This window comes from Gopherus flavomarginatus, chromosome 8 (genome assembly GCF_025201925.1).
Source record: "Gopherus flavomarginatus isolate rGopFla2 chromosome 8, rGopFla2.mat.asm, whole genome shotgun sequence".
NCBI lineage: Eukaryota > Metazoa > Chordata > Testudines > Testudinidae > Gopherus > Gopherus flavomarginatus.
Genome location: NC_066624.1, coordinates 65,094,979 through 65,107,960, shown reverse-complemented (window position 1 = coordinate 65,107,960; position 12,982 = coordinate 65,094,979). Strand labels below are relative to the sequence as shown.

At 45.1% G+C, this 12,982-nt stretch overlaps 1 protein-coding gene across 6 annotated transcripts in view; it reads left to right on the top strand.

The window, feature by feature from the left end:
- The first annotated feature begins 1,253 nt into the window (after window positions 1-1,253).
- The window catches only part of MSL2 (MSL complex subunit 2), a 52,612-nt gene continuing 40,883 nt past the window's right edge, over window positions 1,254-12,982 (top strand). The window contains exons 1-4 of one of the 6 annotated variants that reach the window (XM_050965509.1): window positions 2,014-2,065; window positions 8,529-8,591; window positions 10,911-10,999; window positions 12,101-12,263. Coding sequence is in view for 1 of the 6 variants with exons in the window: in XM_050965508.1 (XP_050821465.1) it covers window positions 1,924-2,065 (142 nt within the window). In the remaining 5 variants the exon portion in view is untranslated. Of the gene's footprint in view, window positions 2,066-8,528; window positions 8,592-10,910; window positions 11,000-12,100; window positions 12,264-12,982 lie in introns of all 6 variants that reach the window. The other 5 variants (XM_050965510.1, XM_050965511.1, XM_050965512.1 and 2 more) reach the window with 5 other exon arrangements.

Below are 12,982 nucleotides of genomic sequence, written 5' to 3'. Positions count from 1 at the left end.
GCAGGGGTTTGACATTGCCTGTGCTGGGGTCTGTCCTGACCCATGCTGGAGGTGGGGTGCTGAGCAGAGCTGGGCAGGGGCTGTGCTGGTCTGGAGTCCGGGCTCTGCAGTGCTGAGTTGTGTGTGTGTGTGTCCGTCCAGGCTGGACTGTACTAAGCCATGCTGGGTGGAGACTGGGCTGAGACCAGTAGTGGTCTGTGTTGAGTCATGTTGGGTGGGGGTTTGTGGTGGTCTGAGCTGGGTAGGGATCTGTGTTGGGTGGGGGTCTGTAGTGGGCTGAGCTGGGTAAGGATCTGTGCTGGGATTTGTGGTGGGTAGGGGTCTGTAGTGGGCTGAGCTGGGTATGGATCTGTGGTGGGATCTGTGCTGAGGGTGGGCTGAACTGGGTAGCAGAGCTGGCTCCAGCTTTTTTTCTGCCCCAAGCGGCAGGGGCAAAAAAAAGAAAAGAAAAACCTGATTGAGCTGCCGCCGAAGGGGAGGAGAGGGAGTGAGGGACCCCTTGATGAATTGCCGACACAGGCCCGGATGTGCCGCCCCAGTAATGGATGGAGTGCTGCGCCTTTCTGTTGACCGCCCCAGGCACCTGCTTCCCCTGCTGGGTAGGCATCTGAGTTGGGATTCATGCTGGGTGGGGGTTTGTGGTGGGCTGAGCTGGGTAGGGATCTGTGTTGTTCTGAGCTGTGTTGAGATCCAAGCTGGGCTGTGCTGAGCCGGGATGGGGGTGGGTGCATCCCACGCTGTGCTGACCCAGGCTGGACAGAGTGCTGTCTGCTGGGGTGCCTCAGGTGCCAGGCTGTGCTGGGGGCCGAGCTGGAGGTCCATGCTGAGCTCAGCCAAGGTAGGCAGGAGTAAGAGGGGGGTCTCTCCCATGCTGTGCTGAGCCTGGCTGGATGGGGGTGAGCGCTATGCTGAGACGGGCTGCAGGACAGCAGGGTCTGTGCTGGATTGTGCTAAGGGCTGGGCTGGGCTGAACTGGGCAGGGGTCCGTGCTGCGCCAGGCTCTGTTTATGCTAAGCCAGGCTGAGCAAGGGTCCGTGCTGTACTGCGCCACGCCGCGTGGGGAGCTGGGCTGGGCGGGAGTCCGTCTTGTGACGGGCCGGGCCAGCTCCGAGCTGTAAGGGGCTGTCCCCGACACGCGCTCCTTGGGCACGGCCGGGTCCCGCTAGGGGGCGCTGGCCACCACCTCCACCCCCGGGGCTGGGCCTCTGCTGCGGGGAGAGCCGCGGCCAGGCCGCGCATGCGCCGTGCGCGGAGCCAAGCGGCGGCGGCGGCAGCGATGGCTCTGCAGTGACGGTTGGCTCTAACGGTTGCTATTGACATTGCGGCGCGCAGCGGCCAGCGGATTCTGCCGAGCGCCCAGCAGGGGAAGCCATCAGCCCCGCGCAGGAGGCCGCGGTAGCGGCGCGGTGATGCGGCCGTGCTGAGGCCTGGTGCATCCGCCCCCTCTCCTGTTGTTGGATCGGGAGTCGCGGTCCGGGCCGCCGCCGCCCTCCGCTGGGCTCGCGGTTCCTTCCCGCCCCGCGCCCCCATGCGGGGCCCCTGCTAAGCCGCCGGCGGGACGGGTGAGGGCGTGTGGCCGACAGGAGCAGGCCCGGCGGGCGGGCGGCCCGGCATGGCCCGCAGCCTGGAGTAGCGCCGCCGCCGGGCCCGCTGCAGGGGGAGGAGGAGCCTCGCGGCCGCCGGACAAGCCAGGCCCCGGCCCTCTGACACTGTCGGAGAGGGCCGTGCGGGGCGACGAGTGAGCCCGGCGCAGCGCGGCCCTTCGCCCCGCCCAGCCCGCGCCGGGCAGCGCCGCAGCCTCCGCGCCCGCTTAGGCTGCCGGTCAGCTCCAGGGGCCCCGGACCCCCGCTGACTCTCGGCCGGCGTGGACTAGCCGCCGCCCTTTCTTCTCACCCCGGAGCCGTGGGCGTTGGAGCGGCTGCGATGAACCCGGTGAATGCCACTGCTCTCTACGTGTCAGCGAGCCGCCTGGTGCTCAACTACGACCCCGGCGACCCCCAGGCCTTCTCCGAGGTCACCAAGCTCCTGCCTTACTTCCGACAGTCCCTCTCCTGCTGTGTTTGCGGTGAGGAGTTTTCTATTGTTCGCTGCACAATGAATTCGGGGCCTTGTGTACCCTTGGGAACCAACAGCGCTGAAGCCTGATTATTTTTACACCCACTTAAAAGGGAAATGATAACGCAAATCTTACCGTTGTTTATCCCCTTTCCAGAGGAGTGGGGGCACATCTATAAGGTGTGACACCTGTTAGGAATCTGTATAGCTTCCAGTGAAGTTAGATTTTTTTCCCCCCACTCTTATTGCATATTTTCCAGCAACTCCAAAATTGCTCACCTTGTCCCTCAACAAACTGGAGAAATGTAGAAAACTTTCCAAGAATGAGTGTGCTGGGAACAAAACCCCTCTAATTTTTGAGATCTTATAAAATACCCAATAAAGGATTTACCATGAAAGTTTCCAACTCCACTGAAAAACATGCAGATATAAAAACAAAGAGTCCGGCAACAACTTAAAGACTAACAGATTTATTTGGGCATAAGCTTTCATGAGTAAAATAACCTGCATCGGAAGAAGTGAGATTTTTTACCCGCAAAAACTTATGCCCAAATAAATCTGTTAGTCTTTAAGGTGCCATCGGACTCCTTGTTTTTGTGAATACAGACTAACACGGCTACCCCCTGAAATTTATGTATAGCTTTGTGCAAAAAGAAGCATGCAGTACTTCCAAGTCATTGTATATAGTAACTTGTAACCATTGTGTCCTGTTACAGAGAAGCTGAATTAGAACCAAAATGTTTTGGCGACAGGCATTGGAACCAAAACATTTCCACGTGGGTGTATTGTATTTCCTTGTCTACTTGATTTGCAAAGCAATAGATGTGGCAGGGCAGTTCATGCAGTGGCTAGGTGCGCAGAGTGAGGGGATAAGATGCTGTTGTTGGAAATCAAGCTGGTGGCATTTTTGTGTGGATAGATTGGGAGCATGTGCAAGGTGTGGTAGGTTTGTATCGCTAGCTGGCGAGTACATTTCTCAGCTGCCTTAAAATAGTTGGTCTTGGCTGTTTTAAAAGATTTCTGGAAAGTCTGCAGTACTGGGCAAAAAAACAAAAGAAAACAAAACTTAAAAACCAGAACATTAGGATGCATAAAGACAATAATACAGGAAACATGCTATTATAAAATCAAAGGTATACTGTCTCCTGAAATACTGTGGGTCAGTTATGGTCAATCTACTTCACAAAGGATATAACTGAAAGAGAGAGCACCCAGCAGTGGGTGATAACAATGATTAGAAGTAGTGGGAAAACTTCCATTGACAGAATAGGAAAAAGAATTGGGACAGTTTTTTAGAAAGGCGATGAACAAGGGAGGATGTGATGAAAGATACACAAAGCGTACTGGTATAAAGAAAGCAGACCAGGAACTTTTTTTCTCCTTTTCTCATAATGGAAGAACAAAGGGACAGTCACTTAAATTAAAAGGCAGCAAATTTTAAAACTGACAATTTTTCACATACAGACAGTACCCAGGTTACACAGACCCAATTTACAGAAATCTGGACTTATGGAAAAAGTTCCGTAAGTTCCATAAATTGCCCTCCTTTTTGGGGGGGCGTAATTTTTAGAGATACGTTCTTGACTTATGCAAAATTCAACTTATGCAAAGCGTTCCGGAATGGAATGCTGCATAAGTCGGGGAGCTTCTGTAGCAAATAATTACCCCATATAGCTCATTGCCAAAAGATACCATTGTGGCCAAGAGCATAACAGGATTCAAGAAAGAATTGGACATTCATATGGATAATTCAGACATTATAGCATTACAACAGTAAGGGTTAAAATAGGCAAAAAATATTTGGAGGGGATACAATCACTCATGCTTTTGGACAGAAATCTAACTCTGACAGGTGGGGTTTTGAATAAAATGCGGATAGATTATTCCATAACTTCCTACTGTGTCGTTTCTTTAAAACATCTGATACTGGCTGTTATTGGAGACATGATACTGGTCTGATTCAGTATGTCAGTTCCTGTGTTCCATTTTATTTTGCTAATTCAGACCCTTATCCTGCAAAGGCTTATTATGCTTAACTTTATTACCAGGAGTAGTCCCATTGAGCTACTCCTGGTAGTAAAGGTAAGCACATGAATGGGTAATTCAGTTTGATTTCAGTGAGACTACTCAGGATCAAGGCCTTAGCAGGTAAGTCTTCTCAGTTAGTCTCAGATGGTGCTTCTTATTTAGAAGCTGCGGGTTCTTCCTGTGAGGGTATGTCTGCAGTACAGCATAGCTACAGTGCCACAGTGCAGATGTTTTGTGCATCGATGGAAAGGATTTTTTGGTCCATCTGTAGTTAAGCCAGCTCACTGAGAGGTGGTAGTTAGGTTGGTGGAAGAATTTTTCTGTCCATCTAGCTGCATCTGTAGAGTGGGTTCGGTCAACCTAACTACATTGCACATGGCGTGAAACATTTCACAGCCCTGAGCAGTATAGCTAGGTCAAACTAATGTTTATGTGCCTTAAAATCATACAAATTAGAGGTTAGGTCAGATTGACTACTATCCCTACCCCTGCCTTCAATACCAAGGTAGGATTGTTTATTATAGGATAAATACTGCACCCATCTGTCTCAATGTTCTATTTAACCCTAGTCACTAACGTTGTATGATTCTTCTCCAGCCCCTCTGCCTGATTATTTGACTCTGTTCCCTACCTCACTGGTTCTCAACCAGGGGTTCGGGGCTGTGAGCAGGTTTCAGGTGTTCTGCCAAGCAGGGCTGGCATTAGACTTGCTAAGCCCCAGGGCAGAAAGCCAAAGGCCACCCTGAGCCCCGCCACCCGAGGCTGAAGCCAAAGCCTAAGCAACTTAGCTTGGCTGGGCCCCCTATGGGATAGGGCCTGGGGCAGTTGCCCTGTTTGCTACCCTCCTAATGCCAGCCCTGGCTTTTATATGCAGAAAAACAGTTGTTGTGGCACAGGTGGGCTGTGGAGTTTTTATAGCATGTGGGGGGGTGGGCTCAGAAAGAGAGAGGTTGAGAATCCCTGTTCTACCCCTTGACCTCCCTTAAGCCTTCTATCATTTTATCTTGTTCATACTTAGTCTCTTTCATCAAGCCCCTTTTCTTTTGTCTTCCCATATGCTATTTCTCTTCCCTTAATACCTCCTTGTCTAACTATTGTCCTATCTCCCTCCTGCCCTTCTTAACCAAGCTGCTTCATTTATTTTCATTGCCTTGACTTTCTCTCTGCTAACTTTTTCCTTGACCCTCTGTAGTCTCCACTGAGATTGCGCTTTCTTAAGTCATCAGTGGTGAAGTTCAAGAGCTATCTTTTCTTTTCCATCTTCCTCCTTGCCTTTTCTGTCTCTTTCAGTGTGGTAGACCTCTGTTTGGTTTCCTCCATGGTTTCGTGTCTCCATGGTTATTTTATCACATAGACTGCTCCTTCAGTGTTTCCCTTGGTGGTTCCACCTCCTTTTTCCTTTCTTTTTCTTGGGATTTCCACAGGCTCCCTGTTCTCCTTCCACATCTCCCCTTGGATTAATTCATCTACTCTCTTGGCTTCATATACCTTATCTACAATTATAGCTTCTAAATCTCTTTACCCCTGACTTTTCCCACTTCTGTTCAGTCTCATTATTATTATTTGTTCTACAGTAGTGCATAGAGGCCCCAACATAGTTCGGACCTCACCCCCTATTTTGCTAAATGCCGTGTGTTTTTATACTAAGATACCTCCTTGCCACAAAGAGAAGGCCCACCTTGAATCTTCAGACACTTATGCATGTGAATAGTCCTGTTGAGTAGGAAAGCTTACAACGTGGCACTCACATTGTGTCAGTCATCAATTTAAACTCTCTATGACAAAAAGCTGATGTTGCCGTCCCCTTTTCCCTACCTGCCGTTCAAGTCTTCACTCACTCTTCCACTTTTCTATCATGGCAGAAAATGTGTGATCTGTTTTTTTGGCCCCTCCAACTTTGATTTCATTTTTCTCATTTACTCCTTGTATCCAATTTGATGCTAAAATCTATTACTTCTCAGTGGTTTGAGCAGTGGCCTGCTAAACCCAGGATCGTGAGTTCAGTCCTAGAGGGGGCCATTTAGGGATATGGGGCAAAAATCTGTTGGATAATTTAATTGGGGATTGGTCCTGCTTTGAGCAGGAGGTTGGACTAGATGATCTCCTCAGGTCCCTTCCAACCCTGGTATTCTATGATTCTATGAATATATCTAAAATCCATGTGTTCCTTTCCCTTCCTGCTGTCAAGCCCTTGTCGATGCCTTAAAGGGGACCTGAAAAAATTCAACAAAATAAAACTGGATTTGTTCTGGTTTTGCTGCTTTATTGATGTGTAGTGATGGCTTGAATTCTCCCAACTGCTCCCTGCCCTTCCCACAAAAAAAAACTTATGCTTTTTGTTTTTTGTTTTTTAATTTAGGAATGTCAGGTATGATTTTTCCCTGGGTTTTTTTTCTGGAAGACATCAGAGTGTTTTATGGATGTGTATTGTAATCTCATTTCCTTATTGAAGAAGTGGAGGCAGGGGCAATTAATGAATCTTTAGCAAAGGTGTATTTTCTCCAAAATATTAGTCATTGATGTTAAATAGGTATTAAAGATGACCTAAAAATAACTTTATAGTTGGAGTTATTCCCTTTTTAGGCAATTTTAATATTTTTTAACCTTTTTGTTGGCTTTTTAAATTAGAAATATCAGGAGAGTAAATCTAGGATGAGAAATAATGAGAAAATATGAGGGCTGTGTTTGAGCTCCTAACTCTAATTGACTGGGCAATGGATGTTGGATCTTTAACAAATGCTTCCTTTATCCAAAATGTTAGTAATTGGAGTTAAACAGGCATTAACAAAAACCAAAGAATTGTAAGCAGTCTACCTTGTCTACATGCAGAAATTTTAATGAAACTGGTTCAACAATTAATTTTAAAACCCCATTTAATTTAGTTATACCTGTGCAAACTCCTATATGGGCTCTGATGTAGATTTAAACTGATTTATGTAGATTTAACTTATTCCTGATCTTGTGCTGCAAGCACACACACCTTTTAAGCCTTCCTCTAAACTAGAGGTGGGCAAACTATGGTCCACAGGCCACATTCGGCCCGTGATATCCTGCCTGGCCACGGAGCTCTTGGCCCAGGAGGCTACCCCCGGCCCCTCCCCTGCTGTTCCCCCTCTCCTGCAGCCTCAACTCACTCCACTGCTGGCACAATGCTCTGGGCAGCGGGGCTGCAAGCTCCTGGGGCAGCGCAGCAGCAGAGCCCAGCCTGACCCGGTGCTCTGTGCTGCACAGTGGCGGCGGCATGGCTGGCTCCAGCCAGGGGGTGTGGCTGTAACACGCCAGCCACTGGTGCTCCAGGGAGCGGCGGGGTTGGATAGAGAGCAGGGGAGTTTGGGAGTGGTGGTCAGGGAGCGGGTGTGTGGATAGGGGTCAGGGCTGTCAGCGAGTGGGAGATGGGAGTTGAATGGGGGCAGGAGTTCCAGGGGGGCAGTCAGGAATGAGATGAGGGTTTGCATGGGGTGGCGGTGGGGGGCAGTCAAGGGACAGGGAGTGGGGGGGGGCGGTGGATGGGGCAGGGGTCTGGGGGGCAGGGGGGCTGTCAGGGAACAGGGGGGTTGGATGGGGATGTATAGAGGGTGGGGGCTGGCCACGACCCCCTCCCGTAACCGGCTCTCCATACAATTTCTGAAACCCAATGTGGACCTCAGGTCAAAGAGTTTACCCGCCCCTGCTCTAAACCCACATTGTTCCACAATCCTTCATTCAACTATAAAAACAAATTAATGATTTAATTTTTTAAAAAATATCTATTAAAATAAGAAATTAGTATGATTCATACTTTACCTCCCCATCTGTTTTGTGGAGTCTGTGCTTTTTGTCTGCTTCCTTTTCTCCAGTCCCTCTTTTTGCCTGTGTTGTTGATTTTAGATTGTATTACTCCACCTCATCATAGAATCACATTTTAACATTGTTAGAAGGTCTCCTTCTATAAGTCTATAGTATATAACTAAACTATTGTTGTATGTAAAGTAAATAAGCTTTTTTAATTGCTTAGGAAGTTTCATTTAAAATTCAATTAAAATGCAGTGCCACTGAAAATCAGCTTTCGTGCCGCCTTTGGCACATGTGCCATAGGTTGCCTACCCCTGGTATATTTTGTATAGTCTAGTAGTTTTAAAAGTCCCAGGTCTTTAAACCACGATTTGAGGACTTCAATGGCTCAGACATAGATTTGATACAGGAGTGGGTGAGTGAGATTCTGTGGCCTGCGTGCAGGAGGTCAGATTAGATTATCATAATGGTCCCTTCTGACCTTTAAGTCTATGATTCTTAGTGATAGGACTTCCTGCACTTCCCTTGGGAGATTATTCCACATCTTAATATATCTCACTATCAGGAGACTTTTCTTGAAATGTAACTTAAATTTCACTTTCTAAAATTTTATTCCTGTTATGCTTAATTATTCTTCTGATGCCACCCTAAAGATATCCCATTTAACATTCTAGGTTCTTCCAAAACAGAAATCTGTAAAAGGGCAAGCATATTCAGTGGCTGAAATCAGTTTTGAAGTATAGTAATTCCTTAAAGCAGAAGAAATCTCACATTCTCTTGATAATACTTTTAAAACTGTCTTAGGGCTTGTCTACAGACTGGTCTATGGAGGTGTGAATTGCATAGAGCTCTGAATCACCCTGTGTATACCCTGCTGCACAACTAAAAGGTATTTAGTGTGCACTAGGTACCTTTTAGTTTGTGCCAGCAGGTTCCACACAGGGCAGAGTGCTATGTGTTAGAACACTGTATACACCCGTCTTGGCAGAAGTGTTTGGAGCCACATAGTGGTGGCATGACAATTAGAACTGTAACACAGGACTGGTTTGTTGGAAACATTTCCACTGGTGTAACTATATTGATGAACTTACACCAGTATAAAGCGCTAATGTGGATAGGCTCCACCAATGTAAGTTACTAGAGTAAACTCTGCATCAATGCATGGCCTCTACACTGTGGGTTTGCTACAGTGTAATTGCATTGATGGAGTTACACTGATGCACACCTGGAGTGTAGACATGACCATACCATGATATTTACTTTTACAACGCTATAGGTGTGCATGATGCTTTTACAGACAAATGCAAGAAGACTCTTCTCCAAAGAGCTGATAATGTAGAAACAAACCACTCCAGCATTTCTGTGAGGCATTGGTGTATTCCTTAGATATGTTTGAGGCAAAAAAAATTAAGCTTACTAATGCACACCCTCAGATCCTCTTGCTGTTAAAGTATGGTTTGTTAATGTTACAATTCATTCTAAAACAAAGTTTTGTAAACATTTATGCAACATATTCTTCCGCTATGGAAAAAGTAGTTCCTATTGGAAGGGAAAGGTTATAAGTGCTTTTTCTACTGCTTTGATATATTTTTTCTAACTTTTTTTCTAGATTCCCTAGATAATTTGGACCCCTTCAGGGCTTGTTCAGAAGTTTAGATGACTTTTCAGCATCAACTTGTCACCTAACAGACAATTTTATAACTCTTACTCTTACAAAAACTAAATTTGGAAAACTGGAACTTTCCCAGTTAAACTTTTATACTAGAAAGTGAGTTTGCTTAACGTGGCCACAAACTGCCACAGAAATACTAGCTTGGCACTTGGCAGGGGGAGGCGGTTCTAAAGGTGAACTGTAAAGGATTTTTTTAAAAAGCTGGGCTTGTATCCTTTTTTTAACTTTAGGACGTATAAAGAATGCCCAAAATGTTGATGGTTTATTTTACAGATGTTTTCTGCTGTTGTTTTTTTAAACCTTAGAAATAACAGGAATGACAGGTTTGGCTTTCCTTGGTTTTGCTTGAGGCCTCAGGGATGCCAGCCTTCCATTATTCCTTTCAAACCATTATTATTATGTAGCTATTTTATATCACTGTCTGTTTTAGAATTACCCCAAAAAACTGTCACTGTAGTGCCTTAGAGTATTTGTACTTGTGGCTATCATTATAGGGGGAAAAGTCATTTTCATGCAGTATTTGTCTAAGTCAGTGGCTTTCAACCTTTCCAGACTACTGTACCCCTTTCAGAAGTGTGATTTGTCTTGCATACCTTAAGTTTTACCTCACCTAAAAACTACTTGCTTACAAAAATCAGGCATAAAAATACAAAAGTGTCACAGCATACTATTACTGAAAAATTGCTTACTTATTTTACCATATATTTATAAATAAATAAGTTGGAATTTAAATATTGTACTTACATTTCAGTGTATAGAACAATATAAACATGTCGTATGAAATTTTAGTTTGTACAGACTTTCGTGATTTTTGGGTGTCTGTTGCTGTAAAACTAGGCAAATATCTAGATGAGGTGATGTACCCCCTGGAAGACCTCTGTATATCCCCAGGTGTATGCATACCCCTGGTTGAGAACCACTGGTCTAAGTGGATTAGGCTGTGTGTTGAAACTTTTACACATTAGCTAGGATTCCAGATCATGTAGAGTTTAGGGCTCATTTCACTAGGGCTCAGGCAGCATCTCTGTGTTAGTCTGATACATGGAATTGCTTTTTTCTGCATTTTTCTCTTGTTTCAGCATCCAGGACTGAAGCTATCTTTGGGAGGGCAATTCTGCCATCCTTGTCTAGTTAGAACAGCTCAGTCCACCTTCCCAGGTGTACTGCTCACTAAACTCCCACATGTACAAATATGCAAAGACTGTCTTAGAGGAAAGGTTACGTATCACTAACTGGAGTTCTTCAAGAGTTGCCCAGAGTTCTACATTAATTCACTGAAGTCTAATTTTTAACTGAAAGGATGAAGACAGTTGGAGCCATACAATCCTTATATGTGCTTGCTTCGGCAGCACATATACTTATAACCTCTGCTCTGAATTTTCAGGGTCATGAAGATGTTTGTGTGATTCCCAAATGGTTCCAAGTTCCAAGACTCTCAGGTGCCTGGAAATGGAAGGGGGAGGTGTCCCACAGGTGAGAATAGGCAGAAGCAACACACACAAAGAACTCCAGTTACTCATACATAACTTCAATTAGGTGAATGCAAGTATTGGGCTTTCCCTTATGGTTGCGGATGAGTCCTCACAGAATAAAGACTAACCCTATTAAATAAAGATGGTTAAGTGGAGTCCTAGAACTCTGCATTCATGAGCATTCTTCCTAGGTCAAGTGGAATGAAGGCTGAGTAGTCGTTGAACTAGATCCTAGTGTTTCCTTTCACATTTGAAAAGCAGCCTAGATTTGTTCAGAGCTTGACAAATACTTTTCACTGACATACATTCTTCTTTTTTTCCGTTCCATCTTCATTGATAGAAAATAGTGTTGTCTGGTTATCAAATACTGGCAGTTTTTAAACACATTTTACCATTCCTGCCCTTGAAAATGTACATGAGGAAATATCAAAATACACCTCTTTCAAAGTTTGTGAATAATGTGACTTCTGTGGGCAGGTAGACAATCACCAGTGAGATGAACAGGATACCTATACATGGCCCTCCATTGCAACTGCCCTTCCTCCATTCCCCTGATGATCACCGGCATAATTTATAAAAATCTCCCCAATGTAGCAAATTAGGGGACGGTTTAAGTAGTTTTTTTTTTTAAGGGAAAAAGTTGTGATATTTGGAAAATGTACATATAGTTGCTATATGTGGTGGTACATGGGAAAGAGGTGGCAGAGGGGAGATGGAAGAGTTAACTTTTGTAGAGTTTAGCCCCTTTCCAGAGGAATTCTTTTCCACAGATGACCTTTTGCAGGAAATTTAGCTAAGGTTAGCCGTAGTCATGAAGAATCAGCTCCTGGGCTTTACTCCTGGGAAAACTCCTTGTTTAGAGTTGCTTGCTGTATATTGCATAGGTGTTGACTACACAAGAAAGTTATACCAGTTCATCTTAAATTGGTTCTAAACCAAGAAATTCTTCCTTTGGCTCAGTATAAATTGAAAGGTAATCTGCAGGGAGGATTGACCATGCTTTTTCCAGCTAATATAAAATAAGCATTTCTGCAGAAAAACTGTCTCTACAACTGGCTGAGGTCTGGTACGGAATTAAAATGAACCTATAATTGATTTGTAGGTTGCCTTCTTGCACTCCCGAGATTCTTGCTGGGGTTCTCAGGTTCCTCCTTGAGGTGCTGGAGACACTGAGGCTGACCATGCTGGCTGACATCGATACCCACACAGAGGATTCTTCTCTTGGATTGATTCAGGAATTAATGCCTGCCATATGTGTAGCTGTTGTAGGTGGCTGCTGCCTTAATCCATAGCTGGCCACATTTTGGTTCCTGTGTCTGAGTTGAGACTGACACTTGATAATGCAGGATTATACCATTGTAATGGACTGACCATTACATTCTATAGTTTGAGATTAAAGTATTTCTGTCCTGTTGTAGAGATGAGAGCTGAAGAATCTGTTTTGAGGAAAGGATTGTTTTCTGCCTAAACAGCTAGAGCATAAAATAAACAATTATTTAAATCATACTTGGTCAGATTTAGCAAAAGACTATAGCCATCCAGTAGTCTCTTTACTTGGTTCATTAGTAAAGCCAGAGTAACCTGTGAGAGCAAAGCCCAAGAAGAGTGCATTTGGGGTCACTGATTATCATGGATAGAAGATGAAGCCCCCACCATTGTAAACCATCAACAACCATCAGTTATATTACCACTTTTAAGATCTATGAAATCTAACCAATTCCATCAGTCTTCTGGCAGGTCACCAAAACAGATCATAATCTTCCGTCTCCTCTGACTGTGTCATAGGATACCATAACTTTTCTGGGTGGTGAACTGCCTAGCTAATCCAACATGCCAACACCTTACACATTTTTGGCAATGAATTCATCTTTAAACCTCTCAGCTATAGATTTCATTCTGCACCGTCGTCTTGGTCTTTGAGTTCCTGAATATTTTAACCTTTTAGTAATACTGAACTCCATCTCTCTTCTCCTATGCATTTTAG